General features: G+C 39.6%; 1 protein-coding gene across 1 annotated transcript in view; it reads right to left on the bottom strand.

The window, feature by feature from the left end:
• Positions 1-24001, bottom strand: part of MGAT5 (alpha-1,6-mannosylglycoprotein 6-beta-N-acetylglucosaminyltransferase) — a gene marked incomplete in the record, with an annotated part of 1206452 nt that overhangs the window by 137858 nt on the left and 1044593 nt on the right. Inside the window, 2 exon segments of the mRNA XM_044074935.1 lie at positions 206-322; positions 16312-16458. Coding sequence (XP_043930870.1) covers positions 206-322; positions 16312-16458 — 264 coding nt within the window.

Below are 24001 nucleotides of genomic sequence, written 5' to 3'. Positions count from 1 at the left end.
TGTCAAAGTTAACAGTAAAACAATTATGCTCTTCAGTAAAAAGCTTAAATAGGAAAAACATCAAATTTGCAAAATGAAATATCTTACAATGTCTAAACTTGACTATGAATTACGAAACTCAAGACTAAGTGTTCTTAATGTTGCAAAATCAGCAGCTGTAATTAGCAAGAACAGAATCAGTCTAAGTGCTAAAGGCAAGTGTTACCTTTTGACTGAGAATTGCCTTCACTGCCTGCTCAACTTCTGAAGGATTATCGATATTAACTGTCCACACGTGTGGAGTTCCAATATAAACCTCTGCATATGGATGCTGTGAAGTTAGCTGTAATAAAAACAGAGATAAGAACAGTGACCGTTTTATACATACAGCCTTAAAAGAAGGCATGATCTCAGTCATATTAGCATCCTGCTTTAATGTTCACAGCACGAGGAAGAGGAAGAATGGCAAAGTACTAAAACTACAGGTAGCGCAAAACACCCATTCAGATATAATGAAATTAAGAGCAGTGGCTGCAGCAGTAATGGAAAAAGAAATAATTTACTTTAAAACTAAGTACTCAATAAAAACACAAAAATACAATGATTCTTAAGCAGCGCGTACAACCACTGACACTGAAGCTTCTCTGCAGTTTTTAATGTGGAAAACTATACAAATGCAAAACATAACTATTGCTAGGCACTCCAAGTAGGACAGTTATAGATTCATAGAGTTGTAGATTGTTACTAGGCTAACAACCCAGGGGGTGGGGTTCTAAGCCTAGCTAAGTTTTCATGAAAGAATAATGATGCTCTGTTATCCAAATAGGACACTAGGGCCAGACATTTATTTATTTATTTTTTCAATAATTTTTATTTATTATTTACAATAGTACAAAACAGCAAGTTGTTGTTGTGTCTTTCGGTTTTTCCCAGTTAGGGGTCACCACAGCAGAACTCCAGTCCACTAATGATTGGTAGTTGATTTTTACGTGCCGAGTTACCAGTCCTGATGCACAACCTTCAATGAAGGTACGCCCATTCACGCATGCCTCCACGCAGAAGACGCTCCAGCTGAGAATCGAACCAGACAGCGTCTTACTGTGAGGTGACAACGCTACCGCAGCACCACCACCGGGGGTACAAAACAGCAAGTAAAGAGCAACAAAAACACATAGGACCATCAAATAAGTGTTATACATTGAGAATAGTACAGTAAAAAGTAGGTCAGTCAACAATACTATCTACACTATATACATAGATGCTTTCATTTTTAGGTGAATAATTGTGACAATCAAGTAAGGGTTGTTACGAGTAAAATATAAAGAAGAGAAAGAGGAACATTTTTGGGAGTTCGGCATATGAATTGTTTTGGGATCTCCTGGTGGTAGATTAGTATGAGCATTGGTGATAGGCTATGCTAGAATAATGTTAAAGATTTGTTCCCATAATTCTCTGATTTTAATGTTTTTATCCCTTTTATCGAGTAATATTTTATGGGCTAAAAGGTGTTTGATCACCATCAGTCTAAAATCCTCCCATGAAATGCTAGTTGGGTTAAGCCATTTGGACGTTGTATATAGTTTCATTAAAAGAAAGATAGTAATCAGAGGGGCTGCTTGGTTCTTGGAAATATTGTGGGAGGATATGTGGTACAGTAAATTCCCAGGTGAGTGTAGATGTCTGATAGCCCATCAGGGCCAGGCATTTAGAAGCTACCTCTGTCCATAACAGACATGGGCGTCAAGCCTGGTGTAAATTTCTTAATCAAATCCCAACAACAGATGCTTTAATGAAGCAATTTCCCTTCCTAAACCATAACTTGTACACAATTATTTTACATTCAATAACTTAAAAGAAATGCAAACTTTGGAAAGGTTTCTTTATATACCCTTGCAATTGTATTTTTTCTCTGGTTTGGCTGCAGAATTGATCTTTAACAGTTAACAGAAACTTAATATGACACTAATAAGAACATTAATTTAGCATACTCAGAGAAATCAAATTACTTTTCAAACAGTGAAAGCATAATTCTTTTTCTTACAGCTGCACCTGTTAGGGTCACCACAGCGGACCATCTGTTCCCATTTCTATTTTTGGACGGCACAGTAGTGTAGCAGTTAGCACTGTCGCCTCACATCAAGAGGTTCTCCAGTTCGATTCTCAGCTGGGGTGCTTTCTATGCAGACTCTGTATGCCCTCCCTTCATTTGTGTGGGCTTCCTCTGGGTACTCCTGTTTTCTCCCACGTCACAAAGACATCCATCTGGAGCGTTTCTCCCCAAGTCTTCTCTGAAAATTGACTCATTCCAAGTCAGACTCCAGGTAAACAAATGTTAAATAAAATAAATAAAATAATTTCTTCCTGTCCTCTATCTTGCTCTGTCACACCAACCACCTGCATGTCTTCTCTCACCACATCCATAAACCTTATCTTAGGTGCTCCCCTCTTTTCATCTTGCATGGCAGCTCAAGCCTTAGTATCCTTCTCCCAATATACCCAGCATCCCTCCTCAGCACATGTCCAAAACAATACACTCTTGCCTCTCTGGCTTAATCTCCAAACCGTTCAACATGACCTGACCTTCTAATATACTAATTTCTAATCCTGTCCATCCTTCTCACACCCAATGCAAATCTTAACATCTTTAACTCTGCCACTTCCCATCAGTGCCACTGTCTCCAACCCATATAACATAGCTGGTCTCACTAACATCTTGTAGATCTTCCCTTTCACTCTTACTGGTACCAGTCTGTCACAAATCACTGACACTTTTCTCTACCCACTCCACCCTGCCTGCACTTTCTTCACCTCTCTCACATTCACCTTTACTCTGAACTGTTGATCCCAAGTATTTAAACTCATCCACCTTTGCCAACTCTACTCCATGCATCCTCACCATTCCTCTACCCTGCCTCACATTCACACAATTATATTCCATCTTAACCTTGCTGACTTTCATTCCTCTCCTCTCTAGAGCATATCTCCATCTCTCCAGGGTCTCCTCAACCTGTTCCTTACTCTCAGTACAAATCACAATGTCATCCGCAAACATCATAGTCTATGGGGACTTCTGGCTGATCTCATCTGTCAACCTGTCCATTACCACTGCAAATAAGAAAGGGCTCAGATCTGATCCTTGTTGTAATCCCACCTCCACCTTGAACACATCCATTACTCCTACTGCACACCTCAACAGTCACACTGCCCTTGTACATATCCTGTACCACTCTTACATACTTCTCTGCCACTCGCAACTTCCTCAAACAATACCACAACCCCTCTCTAGGAACAGTGTCATATGTTTCTCTACATCCACAAAGACACAATGTAACTACTTCTGACCCTCTCTATACTTCTCCATCAACACCCTCAGAATAAACATTGCATCTGTAGTGCTCTTTCCTGGCATGAAACTGTACTGCCACTGAGTAATCATCACCTCCCCTCTTAACCTAGCTTCCACTACTTTTTCCCATAACATCATGCTGTGACTGATCAATTTTATACCTCTGTAGTTACTACAGCTCTGCACATCAAGCTTAAAAATTGGTACCAATACACTTCTTCCCCACTACTCAGGCATCCTCCTACTTTCCAAGATTTCATTAACGAATCTGGTTAAAAATCTCACTGCCATCTCTCCTAAACACTTCCATGCTTTCACAGGTATTTCATTGTGGACCAACACTATTTCCATTCTTCATCCTCTTCATAGATGTCCTTACTTCCTCATTGTTAATCCGCTGCAGTTCCTGATTTACTATTCCCAAATCATCCAACCTTCTCTCTCTCATTCTCTTCATTCATCATTCCCTCAAAGTACTCTTTCCATCTGCTCAACACAGTCTCCCCGCTTACTTTTCCCTCATTATTCTTTACCACCTTAATCTGCTGCACATCTTTCCCAGCTCGGTCCCTCTGTCTCGCCAATCGGTACAAGTCCTTTCTCCTGCCTTAGTGTTGAGCCTTTCATACAACTCACCGGATGCTTTAGCCACCTCTCTATTCAACATACGCCTCATCTCCTTGTACTCCTGTCTACTTTTTTCATCTCTCTGGCAATCCCACTTCTTCGCCAACCTCTTCCTCTGTAGACTATCCTGTACTTTCTCATTCCACCACCAGGTCTCCTTGTCCTAAAAATGTTTCCATCTCAAACATGTGGACAACAATACAGTAAAAGCACACTTAAAAATACTATACCATAACTAAATTAAAACTGATTGCAACACACAAGGTTACACTGAAGATATGGCTATTTGTTTTGGACTGCATAAAACCTAAAACACAATGACAGTGAGTGAGACAGTGTCAGTATGGCACAGATTATAACTAATGAACAAAATCTTTGCATCAGTCTTGTTTGTGATTCTCATATCCCTCATTTTGTTTACTGTGTGACCCTGAATAAGTCAGTTAACCAGACAAAGCACAACAGAATACAGATGCACACAAATACACTTCATCCATACATCCCTTTACCCTGCTACCACTTCAATCTCTCCCTCACTACCACTTCTTCATCTCTCCCGACTGCCTCTAAGGATTTTGTCTTTACGACCTACTGTAACAATTTATTCCAGTAGTCCAAACCCTCTCACTTAAAGGGTACTTCACTGATTCTGAGGTCTCGTCAATCTGAAACTTAAGCCCCATTCACATTTTGCTTAAAATGCTTTTGTACAAAGGTGTCAAAGCTGCACTCTCTCTCTCTCTCTCTTTCCTCATCTCTAGTGAGAAGTCCAACTCCTCTAGGTTGTGGTAATTTTGTTTTCCATCAACCCTCTCCTACCCATGCAAACTCCTGGGGATTGTCCTCTAAATTCTTTCTGGTAGACTGAAGTTCTAAGTTCTTCTCCCTGCATAGTTTATAAAACAGACAACTCGTGACCTGATAATGACCTGATAGGTCAGAAGAATTACTTACTGGTTTCTACAGTCTATGCCCTTGAGTCCACATTACATCATTCTACTTGCTACGGTCACTGCTTTCTCATTCTGCTTCTGGTTGTCCAACTGAAGTGTGTTCAACCCCCCCATCTAATCTTCTGTTGCCATCAGTTCCACTCCTCCTACTATTTTAAATCAGAGTTACTGCTGTCCAACTACAGGATTTTGCCTCTGTCTGCAGTGACCTTTCAACAGCCACCTTTTTAACCACCTGGTCAGCCCTTCCATACCAATCCTTAAATTCAACCCCAGACTTTCACTGCTGCATCTTTGTGTCTCAGACAGGAGGTATGACAGTGTCCTTCACTTCCTCACATATGCCTGCAACAAATACTGAAAAATACTGTACCAATGTAGTACCACACAGTTTTTTTGATTCCTGACAAAGTCTCTCTCTCACCATATCCCTTTGTGCCTCTCATAAAGGAATTGATTTCCACACTCTTGTTTCTTACAATCAAGTTTTCCTAGTAGCTGCATGTGTTGGACCAAATCAAAGATCTTGAAGTCTAGGCAGATGAAATCAACTAGATCCACTGTCAAGCTGTCCTGTAAACAGTCAAAAGACTGATCAGGACTGATCAGATCAATCAGCAGTCCAGTTGATCCCTATTGCTTTATCCATGACCAGTTATTCTCCAACGTCATGCTTCTGTTGTCCTATAATTAAAGAGAAACATTGTTATCTGTTGCTGCATATTTTTCCCCTTCTGCAACTTCCTCAATGCCTTTTATATGACATTTATAACACTATGCCTACTCCATAGCATTTTTTACTCCAATTTATCCTTGGCCACTACTTCCCTAAAATCCCACATGCACACACTAAACACACTTTAAACCATTCAGTAACATGATCACTTCTGGCTAACAGCACTTTCATTACCTAGACTTACTGCCTTTCTGGTATTCCATGGTCCAGCAGGATATGAACTGCATCAGAGAACAACAGATGGCTATGACAAACAATATTTTCCCCACTCTTGGCTTCAGGTGGTATGGGCTAGAAGCTCTTGAGTGAACAGCTTTCAATACACTAGAAGGGTTATCACATCTCCCATCATCATTTGTATCAGCTGGGAGAAAGAGCCATATTGGACAACAAAAAGTTATCAGACTGAGTTATGTTCTTTATTTTCCTACTTTCAACCAATACATCTCGGGGATAAGGAAAAATGGATAAAGGGAGAAAAAGAAAGTATACACGAGACCTCAGTTCTACATGATTAAGAATATAAATACAAAAGAAAATAAAAACATCACCACAGTGGTGTAACCACAATTAATAAACTGGAAAAACTTTAATAGTAAATGTCACCAAGTGTTTTCACCCTCCTTCAAAGTATTAGTTTAAGGGTGTGCACACTTATGCAACCAGCTTATTGTACATTTTTTGTTATATTTTTTCCCCTAACAGATTTGTTTTTCAATTGAATTGTACAGGTTATAGGTCACATTAAAGGTGGGAAAAGTTTTGAAATTATTTATTGTGATCTCATTTTTTATATCACAAAAAATTACATTTTACCACGGGTGTGCACACTTTTTAAATCCACTGTACATGCCAGCATAATCCCTTTCTCTTGCCTATAAGCCCCTTACTGAAACAAACTTATTATTGCCTTTTTTCCTCTTCCATCACTACCTGGAGACCCTGGCAATCAGTATTATTACTTCCCTTTTCATTTGTCCCTGATATTTTGATGAATGTCCATCTTGAAATACATTCTTTGTCAAATTCACATCTTCAGTTCTATCCAAATGTGGCTTAGGCAACATTGCTATTTGTACCCTACATTCCTTAATTTAATTCAACATTCTCCTCTTTTTGCCTACACCTGCAATGCCACTCATATTCTGAGATATGTACTGACTACTCATTATGACAGAAAACTGTTGTTCCTCCTTAATACACACAACAGTTCTTTTGAATGTGTATTTCTAACTTTGTCTTAGATGCGCACAGTTTGGCATGCTGATCTTTTGTGCAATTGTTTCTTCTCATCTACATTTGAAGCTTTGTTACGTTTTTCAAAACTTTTTGCTCTAATGAAAACCCTCAAACAAAAAACTGAATACATTTTCATAGCCCCCATTCCCTATCAACTTAGGGACAAACACACAAAACTATGTACATTTTAAGCAAAAATTTAACATTCCAGATAGGGCAATTGCCCCAAACTGACAGCTGTGCCCACATGTATCACCTAAGCTAAAATTAGAGCTACCCATTCCTAAAGCGTATGTTACAGCCTTTGTCTCCTCTTCCACTGATGGCAGTCTTCACTTTTCTTATCTCTACTCCCCTCCCAGATGTGAAAAACAGCCTAATACTTAAGGAAATGGGCAATGTCTACCTTTAAAAAAAACTAAACTGTGTGCTGTTCTATTAAATGCATTAAGGTATTAAGGCTGCTGGGGAGGCTACTAACTCTGATCAAGTTCCCCCAGTTTCAGACTATTTTTCACTGAACTGTTTGCCACTGTACATTTAAATCTTACATTTCTCTGCAAGAAGAGTGCTCAGAACTCTCAAGATTAACTGGCTGCACCTGCAGACAGCTTGTCAGCAATGAATAAAACATCTAACAACTTAGCAAGATTCTTTGTAAATTTCATTTAGAGCACAGAGTTCTAAAGGACAGCTGCTTTCAGCTGCAGACGTCATGTCTCTCACTGAGAACATTAGCTAATGGAAAAGAACAAGCTGACAACTCCACAGATGCAAGAAATGCAGCATTTTCCATGCCTTTCATAATTTTATCTTTTTGAAGGCTATTTTTAAAACAAAATGTCCACAGCTCAAGGACATTATAATACAGACATCCACCCTTGTACAAATAGAGAAATTATTATTGTAACTCTACATATAATACAATCAAATACATGTTTATACCCACCTAAGCAGCCAAAGATCACATTATATTAACTTAAACTTGCTTTTGTCCAGGTTTCCCTATCTTGATACAGTATAAATGTTATATATCTTATTACCAAGAGAAAGTGCTTTTGTTTACTTAGTATTTTTAACACGTAGAGTCACTGAAAAAGACTCCCCCCACATTTAAAAAGATGACTGCACACTATACAATACTGTTGTCAATGTAACATGCAATTTACATCATGACATGTTTTACACTGATTTTAAGAACATTTGTTTTACTTAAAGTTTTCACTTTAGTAGCCTTATGAACATTATTGACAAAGTGGGGTATATGAGTAACAAGCCACCTACAAATTTAACAAAGTCAACAAAATTACAGTCTTTCTCAGCTACGTTTTTGCAGCAAATACTTTTTCAAAAATGTGACTGATGCTTTATAATCTATTTATTCACTAATTTAACCATTGCTGGTCTTCTTCCTGATCATCTCAATCTTCCATCACCAGACTTTGGAGTTCAAGCCCAAAGTACTCAATTCCTTTTGCCAATTCCTATACTTTTTTCTCTCTCTCAAGCATTTTCCTTTGGAACACTGGAAAATATTTCACTTAGAATGTCTCTATCAGCTTTGTTGCCAGAAGAATGAGGAGCAGAGTCCAGAGTCCACTTTTGCTTGCTGGCTCACTCTGTTGGACATTTATTTCCTACTCAGCCTGACCTTCCAAGAAAAACAATATTCTGAAGACATCTGGATACAGCAGCTTGACTCTCACTCCTGCCTTTCGCCACTCCAAGACTGCTGGGATAAGTTTGCTTCCCTTCAATCCAGTATACAGTAAATAATTTCCACACACACTGTTGTCTGCTATTTTTAATACTTTTCTTCAATAGTTTTGTCAGGATCAACTCTGTTGATATAACTGCATCTTTACTAATATAGATTTGGGCTGCTTTCTCTTGTACAGGTTTGGGGCATACATGTTATGCTCTTTCAATTAAAAAATCCTGCTGTGGAACACCAGACCAGTTGTGTATGTGTACTTTCATAAACTGAATACATGTACTTTCATAAAATGAATACAGTTTGTTCATTCCAGTTTCTCTGGTACAGCAGAAAAAAATCACAGGCTTGCTTTGCATCCTTTGTCTTCTAACTGGAAACGGCTTTTCTTGAGAAGTCTCATGCTCAGCCAGCCTTTTCTTCCTTTCACCCTCTGATTTTGGCAGTTTTATTAGTTCAGTTAAATAGCTAGTTAAAGCTTCTTCCATTCCTTCTAACCTTTTATTTGAGTTGATATATTCCTTCAGTATTTAATTTTACATACCCTCGGAGTACATCTAATTTATTTTTTCCTCTAAATTACTGGCAGCCATCTTCTGTACCAAAGATAAAATTTGAACTGCTTTTTTGCTGAACAGCTACAAAAATTCTTCCCAGCCAAACTTTTCTCTTCAAGTTCTCTGGCTGTTTTTCGTTCAGGTTCTCAAAATGTGTTACCTGGTGGCATCTAGGTAGTTTAATGACTGAATTTTACCCGAATAATTCTTACACCTCAGTTTCTTTTTTCACACTAGGAGTGCAGAAATTAAGCTGTTTTTCAGTATGCAGCCATATTGGAAGTCTGAGTACCAAACAGTCTTGAATAAAAGTGTGGTAGAACAGTTTCCACTGCTTTGCATGCCAGTAAGTAACCCAGAAAGGTACAGCATGTTGCAACTGATTTTGGGAGAGGTGATATGCCATGAAATAGAGAAAAGCACTCCTGAACAAATACCTTAATGTAGTCTGTGGTCTACAGCTGCATCACCCACTTATCTAAGGCCAAGATGAACCATCACTTTGACTTTAATTGCCTGTATCATCTGCATTACACAGGTTTGGTTTGCACGCACATAATTTCTAGACTTTGATAAGCTTGTTCCAGGAATACCAATGAAAGAAAGTAAGAGAGATGTTTTACTGACTGCAGAGTCTTCTCCCTTTCCCATACTGCTTCTGAATATCTCCTGCCAAGGGGCATCCACAAGTCTAAGGGTAGAATCAGAAGTTCACACTTAATATCTTCAAGCAAGAGTCGGAAAGGCAACCGTGCATGCATGGATGCATGCACTGGGGGGGGGGGCATACCAGTGGCAGACGTTTTACAGCATGGAGCCACACTGTCAAATCCACATTTGATCACATGCTGTTCTACATTAGCTGCTACCTGAGACAATGTATTTTTTATAGCCCCTCTACTTATCTCAAACACTGAAACACGTGAATTACATTGTTAATGGTATGAGCCACAGACTGGCCCAAGTATACACCATAACTGTCTAGATTTGGGTATTCTCTGCTGTTAGATAAAGCAGCGAGTCCAGATGCCACCTCTGAAACCTGAACTGTCTGCAGGGAAATAGCCATCAGATGTGCCACAGGATTTACATTCAGATTCTGGAAATGATCAGAACCCAGTAAGAACTATCCGGCGTTTATATTGTGGGCTGTGAGTCTCACAACAGAGACGTATTTTCAAAATTATGTCTAAAAAAATTCAAATTAATTTTCTAGGTGAATAACTCCCATCCCTAATCTCCTAACATAACATCTCCCTCAGGAGAGTAACAGTTCCACCAAAGGAGATATTCACAAGTGGAGTTTGTCCAAGTCCTCATGAAAATAATCTTATTCATGTGATTCTACAGCATACAGAGGCCTCCATCTGTTTCTTTCACCTTCACTCTCTGACATGCAAGTCCTGAAGTGGAACAGCAGAAGCAGAATGCAGATGGATCATAAAATAAGACCTCAGATGCTTGTAAGACTTGCATCTATTCTTCTGACATCTGAGTTTTTAATGTCTACTGAGTCAGAAGATCACATACAACAGTGACCGGTATATACAACTCTGGTAGACTTCCTCCTAGTAAGGAAAGGGCACTGGGGGTAGAATCAGTGATTGCAAAGTCATTCCTAGTGAAAGAGTCATCCCACAGCATAAAAAACTGGTTGCCATAATCAGCTGCAAGGAGTAGTCAGAGAAGGCTCTAAGATCAACAGAGACCAGGCCAATGAACTGGACGTTGACTGGAGAGAACTCACAACAGTTCAGGGAACTGCTGAGGGCTCTATCACCTCAAGAAGAAGAATGGCAGTGCCTCAAAACAGCATGTGTGAGGACTACAGAACAAATATGCAGCAAAGCCAACTGTGGTTTTAAGGTATGTAAGGAAAGCTGGTGGTGAAAAGCAGAAGACCAGGAAGTCATCAAAAGAAAGGAGGAGTGCAGGAAAGATGGACAAAGCTAGGAAGAAACACTTGTTGGCTAACAAACAGGCTAAGAAAGGAGTTGTAATAGCAAAGAAAAAGGCATCAGAGGTAGTCTATCAGCTTCTGGAAAGTAACTCAGTTGATGGGGCAAAGAATCTATATCAGGTTGCAAGGCAAAGACAAATATAGTCAGACACCCTTCATAAGGGATGCTTGCAACCGCCTGCTCACCAATCCACAGGACAAAGGCAGATGGAAGGAGTACTTCCAGCAGCTTCTGAATTAAGAACACCCCACAGAAGTACTGACACAGACACAGCCCATGATGAGAGATAGGAGGAGCTCACTACAGAAGAGGTGGTAGCAATACTGACGGAAATGAAGTCAGAGAAAGCAGCAGGATCAGATGAGGTCACAGCAGACATGATAAAGATGTTGGGTGGTGTGACGTTCCGATAACATTCTTACTGAACTGCCACCAAATAACGATCCCGTGTCAGTAACTAAGGAGCATCAATCCTCACTACTGACTCCAATGTGAGACTGTCACTTAAACAGGAGTAATATTTCATAATTTTGCCCTAAAAGCACAACAGGAACATGCACTATAGCCTGGGACTAGACTGTATTCTTCTGTCCACACCAAATACAACAGTAAATCACGAACTGCCCAAATAACTAAAACAAAAAATGTATAGAAGCAACAGACTGACTCTTGATAAACAAAATCCAAACGTGTTTTAATTCAGCGCTTTTCATCCTGTGACCATCATTTGAACAGTTCTTTCAGGTAGCGTTGTCGCCTCACAGTAAGACGCTGTTCGGTTTGACTCTCAGCTAGAGTGTCTCCTGCGTGGAGACATGCGTAAATGGGCGTTCCTTCGTTGAAGGTTGTGCGTCAGGGCTGGCAACTTGGTACGTAAAAATCAACTGCCAATCATTAGCGGACCGGAGTTCCGCTGTGGTGACCCCTAACCGGGAAAAGCCGAAAGACACAACAACAACAGAAACACAGCAACTCTCAACATTCTGATGACACCCTCTTGCAGATCAGCTGAATGTGAAACAGTTTGCCTTTAGAATCTTTCTTCACAAACGTGCAGTTACAAATGTAAAAGGAGACTGTTCAAGTCTTTTAAACATTCTGTGCAACACATCATAAATCAACATGTAAGAACTTATTTACAATATCATCGCTCATCATGCTGGCATTTAATACACATGTTAAACTGAAATTGTCCACAAAAACTCAATCCGACATGCTAGCACAAACAGCAGTGTCTAAATTTCTTCTCAGGTGGGATAGGGGAAAATAGCTCTGGAGAGTACGCAGTGTTAAGAGAAAGGTATTTCCCAGATAACTGGAGAACAAGTATTCTAGTGCAAGTGTTCAAGGACAAAGGGGTCCTTCACAACTGTGGGCAGTACACTGGTATCAAACTCGTCACACTGAATGAAAGTTCTGGAGAAGGTGACTGGCAAAATGAATATGCACAGCAGCAGAAAATAAGATGGAAGATGAGCAGTTCAGATCAAGTTGCAACACAACTGACTCAATGTTCTCAGTGAGACAGACAGTTGAGAAAAAGATAGACATGAGGAAAAAGTCCAACTGGGCATTCTTAGACTTACAGAAAGCATATGACAAGGTCCAAATAAAGCTGATTTAAGCAGTCTTGTGGTAGTTTTGAAGTCCCAGAAACACTGAGAATTCATGCAAGCTAAGTACAAGGACCCAAAGACTCAAGTACGAACAGTGCTCAGTCTCACAGAGGAGTTCCCGGTGGGAGTGGTTGTACATCAGGGTTCAGCTCTGAGCCCACTGCTGTTCACATTGGTGAGGGGGCTTCATTAGCAAACAGCTCAGAGGGGACAGTTCAACAAAAAATGCTGTATGCAGATGATGTGGTATTACACGCAGATGGCCGAGAGGAACTTCAGTTTTGTATTCCATTTCCCTACCCTTTGCTGAAGGCACATGGGATGAAACAGAGTACAGATAAGACAGTTGCAATGGCAGCAGATGCAGGAAATTAGAAGGAGCTGAGAAGTGACATAAAAGGGAAAATAGCGGAACAGGTTAACAGTTTCAAGAATCTGTGAGGGGTGGTTGAGGATAAGGGAAGTTTGAATGAGGAGGTCAAAGCTAGAATCAGTGAGGCTGCAGCCAACTGGAACAGAGTATCAGGTGTAGTGTATGACAGAAGAATGCCAAAGAAGCAGAAAAGTAAGGTGTTCAAAATAGTGGTGTTAGTAGTACTACTGTTTGGTACAGAAACCTGGGCAGTAAAGGCACAGTAGTCAAAGCAAGAGGAGATGGAGTGCTTAAGATGGGTGGTAGGATGCACACTGACAGTTGAAGATATAAGGACATAAGAGCAGAAGCGCAAGTAGTTCCAATTGCAGAAATGGTGAAACAGAACAGATTATGGTGGTTCGGACACGTGCAGAAAAGCCGAAGGCAATCTGGTAAAAAGATTTGAGACAGACATGAAGAAGGCAAGAGGAAACAAGGGTGTCCAGCAAAGAGTTGGATGGACTGTGTGAGAAATGTCTCAAGACAGGCATAGGTGTCGAAGAAGGTAGAGCAATCGCACTGAATAGAGAGAGATGGTGACAGCTGACACAACACCCTGACCCTTGTAGAAAATGGGGAAAAAGAGGGAGGAGGGCTGATTATGACAACTCTGTACTTTGCTCAGAACCAGAATAGAAAAACCTGATTTCAGCTCTCCTTTACACGGATAACCCTATCATACACCTGAAAAAACAATTCTCTTTTTCTTAGCACCCCGTCCCTCACATGCATGCATGCACACACTATATAAGCAACACTTATGCTGTTCTACTGCTGAAGGAATATCACTAATTGGCACCGATACTGACCTTGTCTGAGTACTTGGCCTTGAAATACGTCGAACAACAAACCACACACTCCATGCCTTGTGATGTGACGCTGTGTTTTTGCAGTGATTCGTCACTACCACTTTCAGTCCAGAATTAAAACTCAAGAATGTGGTGGTTCACTACATAGCAGGAAAATGCCAGCAAACTTTAACATGTTTCTGCTGTCAAAACCAAGGTGGTAAGAACATTAGCTACCTTGATTATACCAGGACATGAGCTTCTGTCCTATAGCACTTAAAGTGCATATTGTCATGCAAGTGATTCAGGAAACATTCACACATTCTGTGACATTCCTCACGTGTCATCAAGCACATACACCAACATCAGCTGAAATCTGTAATCACAGTGCAAGAATCATCAGAACTGACTACTTCCTTTTTTAAAATATTTACCTTCTTTACATTTACAGCTTGCATACACCACCTCCACATTTTTAAGAATTACTTCACCTGTCTATATTGTATATGGCTGAAGAGTGTAGCCACTTTTTTCACTAAGCCTAAACCATCAGAGGAACAAACTTGGTGTCTAAAATCTCCTTAAGTATAGTTTACTGTAACAATCTATATACATTAAATATGAAAATAACTGCACAACTCTGAAAAACATGACAACTAATGATGGCAGTATGTATACACTAATGTTTAAATGTCTATTATCTGGAGGTACTAGTCAAGTCAAAAGTTTAAGCAATACTTTGCTCTTGCACCCTTGACATCAACCACCCTATTAAATGACCTTCCCCCTAAACTGCCACTTTCATACTATGAGATAAAATATAAAGGAACCAGGCTGCCTGCCATTTCATTCCCTACCTGAGATTAATCTACATGTCAACAAGCATTTTTCTACCCTTAGGCTAAATCTACACCATCTCATCACTGGTACCATCCTTTGTAGCATTACATGGTCTATTGTAGTATTTTACTGTTAGATGTATTCATAGTTTCTCTGCAAGTGTCTGTACACCCTAATCACTGACTCAGTCTGCACATAGTAACATCTAAGCTTATCTTAAATTAGTAACTCAGCTGCTTCTTATCTATGAGGAGATTGTGGAAAATGCTGTAAAAAGACATTAAATGTGAAACAATCACTCTCACTTTTGTATTGCCTTTTTTCCAGTTTCATTTTGCAACATGAATGCAACAAAAAGAGAAGCTGCTTAATTCTGCCTTTGTCAGCTTTACTTGCCAATTTCTCATTTACCTCAGACAAATTTAGGTTTAAAAGTCAAGTGCAAAATTCAGAAAGGCTTTTCCCTTTTTTAGCCCATCTTATCAATCTGGTTCAGAAGCCAAATATCACACAACAAACTTATCAGAAAAAAAGTAGGCTTCACACACTGTTCAATTTCAAGCAATGGCCAAGAAAGAAAACCAAATATGGGTATGATGGAAAAAAACAGCGCAGAAAAGATGAGGCTTCTGGGTGGTCTTTTTTTTTTCAATCTTCTTTATCCTCCACTGCTGAAACATCTGTATCCCCGTCACTGACCCAGCAAAAAAAAAAAAAAATCAGAGGTGTCAAAAGTAATGTTTTACGGGTAAAGTAGTTGGTTGTACTTGGTAATAACTAAATTTCTTTTTAAATTCCTTGCTCAAAAATTGGTTGTGAGATGTAAATATATACAAACCACAAACTACCTGAACAAATGTTTTAACATAATACTTAAAACTTCCTGGCTGTGAGACTGCTTCCTTACTCATCAGCTAACCAGAGAGGACTTTGGCACTAAACCTTTTATTCAGTAGGTCTCCATCCACGTTTCAGTACACAAATGAGCCTAATGCCACCAGATTTCAAGCTTAAACCACATCACTGTGCCACTGATTGCAAGTTGTTGCACAGCTAAACAGAGATCGTTGACGGCTAGAATCGAACAGCAGCAAAATTCAGATACCTGCAAAACTAGGGCAATCAATGGCCTAGTTATGATTTATTTGAAATTAGGAATGCCCCAAAGGAATTGGGATGGGAGCGACCTAAACAAGAAATGAACGTGAATGAAACAGCACAACTTGCCCCTCTACAATGAGCTTTTAAACAAGTAGAGTCTATTCTCTTCTCAGGTCACTGACATCACAAGATGACAATACTACCTCTGTACTAGAAGGACCTACACATTTATTTTTATTTAATTTTCAACTGAGTCTATCCAGTGTAAAATTCTATTTGTAAGCCTGACTAGGTAACGTACCCAGCGTACTTCCAACAACTGTTCAACCATACTAAAATGCAGCAGTATTTATAAACAAGATCTTCCTCGCGTCTAATTCTGATACTTTTGAAAGAAAGCAAAGAAATATGTATTTGGAAAATATGCAAGAGACATCACCTCTCTAAAAGTTGGTTTGCCTTTGAAGAAATCGGTGTTTTTACTGCTTTTTGGTGGATCAAATTTTGGATTAAGAAAGGCACATCCATTGGCGATAGCTTCAAGTGGAGCTGGTCCCTCATAAGGAAATCCGAGGCCAATGAACAACTGTAGAAATCAAAAATAAACATGTATTTGTTATCATCTGGCAATATGCCCCATTTTGGAAAAAATACACCTGGTTTGCATAAATCAAGAACAGCTTTTTGCAAAAGATGTACATGCCACAATTTTTTAAAGACAAAATAATTTAAAGAAAAAAAATATATACCAGACTAAAACTTCATACTGGGGTTGGTCTCCCCAACTTCCCTTTCATATTTCTGTTGTCAAATAAGGATACCAGTTACACTATTACACTGTTTTTGTATAAGTGTTGCAACTCTAGTCCCAGGAAGTCCATCAAATGGATGTTGGATGTACAACTGCAGAATGCTGTAAAGGCATGTACTTTTTTTTGTACAGTTTTAAGGCCACAGTCATATTTGTTTACTGTGTGCTAACATTAAGTGCTGCAAAGTTAATGTTTACTACAAATGTACAAACTGTAAATATAAAATCTTACTAGAATATTTCAAACCCTTTAGTGATGATTTTATCTTCTAACCAGAGTCTGGGATACCACCTTTACAAAAGGTGAAATAAAAATACAGGTGAGGAAAAAAATGAATAAAGTAAAGTTAGCACTGAAACAGTTTGGACGAACAGAAAAATACATACATTATGTAAACTATTTAGGTTCAAATCATAACGGACACAGCCAGAGAGACAGACTTGCTTGAAGCAGCAAGACAGACTTCCCACCATCTTTCAAGTCATCATTCATCCATGCTGACCATTTTCAAAAGTTGAGTAAGTTCATACATAACCTGGCACTGCCCTTGCAGCAGTGTACTTCACTAACCTGGCACTGCCCTTGCAGCAGTGCGCTTCACTAACCTGGCATCACCCTTGCAGCGGTACTTCACATACAGTTCGCAAAGCTACTATTAACTGAAGGTGATGCATTTTTTTCTAGCAATAAGGACTGTAGACAAATAAAATGTAATGTCCTAAACTAGAAAACTAAGCAGACCAGCAACTAAACGCAAGTTACCACAACTAGGCTAGAAACAGGAAAAATGACATGCACCTCTGCATACATACGAGTACCCAGTTAATCTACATCAAAGTCAATTGCAATGCGCACAATTTCTGGATATTGCCATTTTATTCCTTTTCTTATGTCTCTTCTAGAAACCATGAGAAGAGAAAGAGGAGTGGACTTCAGCTGCATTTCAATTAGGTTTATTCTACTTTGTTTTTTTTTTAAGTTCCCTTGTTATTGCAAGGAAAGCAAACCAACAGCACAATGAATGACCCAAGAGTGCTTCAGACTCTTGTGTATTAAATAGGATAGTAGATTTGCTGGAATAAGGGAATGGGTTACCAATTATAGACATGATTATAGCAGTTGGAGGAAAGGAAGAAATATCACTAATTAAGTCAATGAATGCATATAGAAGGGAAGGATTCATTGCTTGTATGTTTTTGCTAATGCTTGCAGTGTCACAGACTACTGAGGACTGGCTGCCATTAATAGCTTCCTACAGTGCCCAGATCCCTAAAGACCAGAATGAATGGTCTTGCTAAGATGCCAAAGCTAAAAGTGCTGGAAATCACACCTGTTAACATTTAAAAGTCTTGACTTTTTTAAATCATAAGTGTCTGAACAACCTGCAGAACCAGACAGTGACCAAGCAGCAGGCTACTGCTAGTAGGAAGATTCCATATCACAAGTGTGGGACCAGAAATACAGCAAACCTTGAAACTTGCTGTGATGACCCTAATGCTTTTTACCAAGGCTGTCATCACCTGATCTACACATTCTTGTATTTATATGGATTAATTCTGAGACAGCTGTGCCTTAGGAAAGAAAGAACAGTCAGAGATGTCTCACCCTTGGTACATATTCCCCATGTTTACAGTTACAGCTGCATTAATCCAAGAGTTACAATTACAGTCCACAGAGTTTCAGGAGGAACCTGGAAGGACATTTGAACCCCCAGGACATCAAATGTCAGAAAGAAAATGTGGATCTGAATGAACCTTCAATACAGGATTGCTTCTTCAAAGCTAGGGTAGAAATCAGTCTTTCCAGAATGATCAGGTTGCATACTATTACCCCAATAATCTGAGACCATCAACACAAGCTCAAGACGGACTCCCTAGCCTGTAGTGCCAAACGCATAACTTTCAACTTCAAGATATTTATGGGAAGAAGAATTCTGACCTGCACTGTGAAACCTCTGGACAAATGATGTACCCATGACTTTCTGCAATGCATCAAAAGTCAGAAAGAAGGCTGAAGAAAGGAAAAAAGCATACATTCAAGTTGGTGTAGAGATATCCACTACAACAAAAATGACAATGAGGGTCAAAGACTGTACTGTTCAGTGTAAGACCGAAATGTATTACAACTACCATCAGCCCTATCACACAGAAGAGGGTTCGAGTCAGCACCCATCTGCAGATAATCCAGGAAACAAATCCCAGAGTTTCTTAACTTTCTCATTTATTAGAAAGGTTCAGCACTGGATTTAGGACACTGTTCTGGAGAAGGAACAGAAGGAACAACAGTGCCCAAGATACGATAGAGGATTCAAGGCTTGTGACAGACATTTGGGTATGAAAAGTAGGGATCTACTTCATGACTGAAAACTCAAAATACCGAATTTGATTGACTGACACCACAATACCTAATTTTCAAAAAAACTGAAAACTCATTTGACTGAGTTTCATTACACTAAAAGCTATAAGTGCTGAATGTATCAATACTAGACATGCACACTTACACCACCAGTGAGTAACTCTTTCCAAAACTTAAAAACTACTTAAAACTCTTAACAGAAACCAGATGATATAAAATCAAACTAGGTGGAGGCTATGCCCCCCCCCCTAATTATATATACTAACTCCAGGATCCCACTACAGTGGGGAAAAGGGAATATACATTTTGCTTACCTTACAGTACTGTTCACACGGCCACTACTGCCAGGAGCGCACAAAACATACATCATATTACTTTAGATACTTCCCATAAAAATGTAGAGAGACATACCCACATTTAAATACATTACAACACTGCTTTCTACACTACCATTAGTATTCTGACAGTTGGCATTTAGGTTACAGTAATTGTTTTTATCCCAGGCAAGTCACAGGTCAACGGAAACACAAATCACGTCGACGGCTTAAAATTCGGTATTTTGAAAGTCAGCATTTTCAGCTTTCATATATATATATATATATATATATATATATATATATATATATATATGTATAACGAGACTCATTCAAATGAGTTTTCAGTATTTTGAAAATTAGGTATTGTGGTCTCAGTCAACTGAAATTCAGTACTTTGAGTTTTCAGTCATGTGAAGTAGACCCGAAAAGTAGAGGAGGGAAACTTGCCTTTTTGTTGAAAAGTAGAGGAGGGAAAAGTACAGTCGAGTACACTTGCCATAAATGTAGATGTTCGAGTGTATTCACTGTTTCAGTCATTACATTTGGGTTATCTGCTTGCAGCAGCCCTCAATCGGTCTGATTATCAAAGTCTTGGGATGTGCATCGGTTGCTGTCTCAACTTCCATGACATCAGGTAGTCAGGGGTATAAAGCATGCAGCCAACAACACTGCATCAGTTTTTCTTGCACCAGATGTCAGGAGACCCTATAATGGGAAGCAATTATATACAAGGTTACACCTCCAACAAAAAGCAAATACACCAGAAAGCTTTAAGCATAGCAAGCAACAACAGAGGTATAAGTCAATAGAAGTCAGGGGGCTGGAGGGAGGGTAACCAGGACTGCAACAGTGAATACACTCGAACATCTACATTTATGGTAAGTGTACAACCCTGTACTATATGTTCTTCATGTTTCACTGTTGCAGTCATTACATTTGGGTAGATTCCCAAAGCTAAGGGGGGGAGGAGGCAGTTAGATAGCATTAGGACCAGCTATAAGGCCCTGCAAGACTGCAGTGGCAAAACCAGCTCTGGATTTAGAAAACAAATGGCAAGTGGTAATGCTTGGTGAAGGTATGTACAGAAATCCAGGTAGCAGCTTCTAGGATGTCCCTGGTAGGGACATCTCTGAGAAAGGCTGTAGAGGTAGATGCAGCCCTGGTTGAATGTGGTCTTATCCCCTTGTGAGGTAGGTTTTCCATGATGCTTATAACAGAAATGAATGCAATGGCCTATCCACTTAGAAATGGTTTGCTTTGAAATGGCCTTCCCCTCTGCCCCTGCAACAAATACAACCAGCAGCTGTTCAGATTTCCTGAGAGGCTTAGTCCTGTCCAAGTAAAAACTAAGCTGTCTGCGCACGTCCAAGGAGTGCAGTATTCGTTCCCCTTTGTTCTCTGGATTAGAAAAGAAGGTTGGCAAATGAATGGACTGATTAAGGGCCATACTGGATACCACCTTGGGCATAAAGGAGGAATTGGTCCTGAGGGACACCCTTGTCCACATGAAAGATGATGAAAGGCTCCACTGCCATGAGGGTGTGTAATTCAGACACCCTTCTTGCTGAAGTGATGGCTAGGAGGAAAGCTGTTTTCCAAGAAAGGAATTTCAACTCTGCATTTGTAGCTGGCTCAAAGGGAGGTAGAGTGAGCTTTTCCAATACAAAGTTAAGGTCCCAGGCTGGAGTAGGGGCTCTCCTGTGTGGTTTTAAGTTATTGGCCCCTCTGAGGAATTGCTTAAGCAGTGGATGAGAAGAGGGGTGGCTCTGTATTATACTGAGCTGAGATGGCGGAGGCATGAATTTTGATGGAAGAAAAGGAAAGGCCCTTGTGAAGCACCTCAGTTAAGTACCAAAGAATGAGCAGTTAATTGGGCACAGTTGTGCCCATCCCCTGTGTTTGGCTCCAGGAATAGAATCTCTTCTAGTTTTCAGCATAGGATTTTCTAGTACTAAGCCTCCATGCCTCCAAAAGGACATTGATCACTTGCTTATTGAGGAATGGTAAAGGAGAGGTCATGTAATTAGCAAAGCTGCAAGGTTTAGGGTTTGAAGCTGTGGGTGCAGAATCTGGTCCTCCTGCTGGAACAGCAGGGCAGGGGTCTGAAGCAGGTGCCATGGTTCCAGAAGTGACACACTGCTCAAGAGGGGGTAACAGTGTTGGCGTGGCCAGTTTGGTGCAATAAGTATTGTCCTTAGTTTGTCCTGTTTAATCTTTAGTAGCACTTTGGAGAGGAGAGGCAGAGAGGGAAGTCATAAACTGATAGGTTTTTCCAGCTGAAGGACAGGGCATCCACTTTCCAAGCTTGTCTGTGGGGAGTCCTTCATTAAGCTCATCAGCAGAAGCAACATTTTGAAGTTTAAATGCTGTAAAGCTACTAAATTCTTAACTCTTGTAGACAAAAGTATTTGTTGAAAGAAGCATAAACACTGTATGGGAAATTTGATGGTTGCAACAGCATTTGCGGACTACTTTCTCTAGGATTACTATTTATCCTACTGAATAAACTAAAATTCAAACAAGTAAAGGTTTTACAAACGATCCGTAAAAACAGACCAAAGCGATTCCATTAAACCACCAATTTTTTTTTTTTTTTTTTTTTTTTTTTAACAGACCATCTAGAGTCAGAGACTACTACACTACTGATAAATTAAATGGAGGAGAAAAAAAACACTTAAGATGGCCAGTATCTACCTTATTGTAGTTATCTTATTATTAAAGGTCCTTTGGATGAGACATTATACAGAGGCCTCATCTGCCTGAGATGGTGGAAACTTAGGGGGATGTAACAGATCCCCAGCACCTACTGAAAAGAGTAGCAGGAGTTCCCAGATGGTCAAATTTCTCCAAGTTGTATAAATACTAACTTGGGTCAGCCCTGAAAAGAGGCTACGAGCCTAGTGGGACTTACCTGGTCAACAAAGGATAAATAAATAAATAAAGGTACCTAATATGTACTACTCCAGGTGGAGAACAAGAGACTGGAAAGCAATAGCCAGTTTCGGTGTAGAAAACTAAAATATGACAAAAATTAAGAGCCATTCTGATGTATCAGTAGTGCATATAATATCAAGACATGATGAAAAATTTGTACTTTGTAGCTTTAAGTTTCAGATTCTGCAATAAAAGGAAAGCATGAAGGGAAAGGGAAAACTTCTGCCAACTCTTACCGCTGATCTGTACTATAAAAGGAGTAGATGAGAAATGATTAATGCACAGTTGGTTGATGATTGGATGACAGGAATAAAGTCAAGCCAGGATTAACAAATAAACAACAAAGGCGGCATAGCACTAAAAGACCTCTAGCGGTTATTAAATAGGCAATGCTTCAGCTGTTTACTCAATTGGCTCTGAACCATCTCGGTCACCAGCTCCACATCATAAACAGACTTCTGGTATCCACTGGTAGGACAGGAAAGCTTGAAGGTGTGAAAATGGATATAGGAAAGCCCAAGTGTAAAAGTACAGCAGCTAACAGTTTGCAGACAAAAGGGAAATGGAAACAGAAGGAAGTTAATCTCCTGGGACATGAAATCAGTCTTAGGGCTATGCCTTAGTACTGGTTCATTTTCTATGACAACAACATGCACCAATAAATTACGGACTCAATCAGCCATATCCCAGGATTTTGACACGGGAACAGATACCAAGAAGTTACCTTTCTGTTTAGTCTTGTAAACATTCAACAGCGAAGAGGATGACAAAATCTTGTCAGACAACTTCAAGACAGATGAACAACTGGAGGCCAAAACAGGTGCCATTTTGTCTGTAAAATGGTGACACACAGCGGTATTAGGCCTGAAACCCAGTTCCTTGTGTTTGCTATTTGTGTTCCTGCATTTAGTCTTTCAATGCACCCTCTGAATGAGTCAAACTTGGCCTCAAGCTTCTTTTGGCAACTTCAGCAAGTTCACACAAAAAGAAAAATGAGAAAAGAGGAAGTGCAGCTACGTATTATTTTGTGTGCAAACACAGATTATATATATATATATATATATATATATATATATACATATATATATGTATATATATATATATATATATATATATATATCTATATATATATATGTATCCACACACACATATAAATGAAGATATATAAACACACACACACACACATATATATATATATATATATATATATATATATATGTGTGTGTGTGTGTGTGTGTGTGTGTATATATATATATATATATATAGCGCGAGAGAGAGAGAGTGAGCTTGACAGATCACTATGCCAATGCCTGGCAACTCAGATTGTAGACTCAAACTCCGCATACTCCAGGGATTACCCCCACAAGAAACTAAACCAACAAGTAATTTTGCAAGGGTGCAAGCCCCTGTGCACCCCTCCAGCCCTCCACACCCCCTGTTAATTATAGATACTAACTCAGAAATCAGAAAATGACCAGGGAAAGGGAATATTCCTCTAACCAGGTAATAACAATCTCATGCAAATGTCATGTTAGACATAGCCCCTTGCTGTTCCTCTTCAAGCAAAATCTGGATGTGTGGATGGGAAATCGCAAATTCACCCCTGGGATCTCTTCTGTGTCCCTGCTAGACAGACGCACAGTAAACTAATCTTAAAGGGTACCTTCTGTGACCTACTTTACAGAAGCACAGTAGGCTAATCTAATAGGGA

Source organism: Protopterus annectens, chromosome 6.part0, assembly GCF_019279795.1.
Source record: "Protopterus annectens isolate FY-2018-M chromosome 6.part0, PAN1.0, whole genome shotgun sequence".
In the NCBI taxonomy this organism is placed as follows: Eukaryota; Metazoa; Chordata; order Ceratodontiformes; family Protopteridae; genus Protopterus; species Protopterus annectens.
The sequence above is the reverse complement of the archived record's forward strand: the minus strand, read 5'-3'. Positions and strand labels throughout refer to the sequence as shown.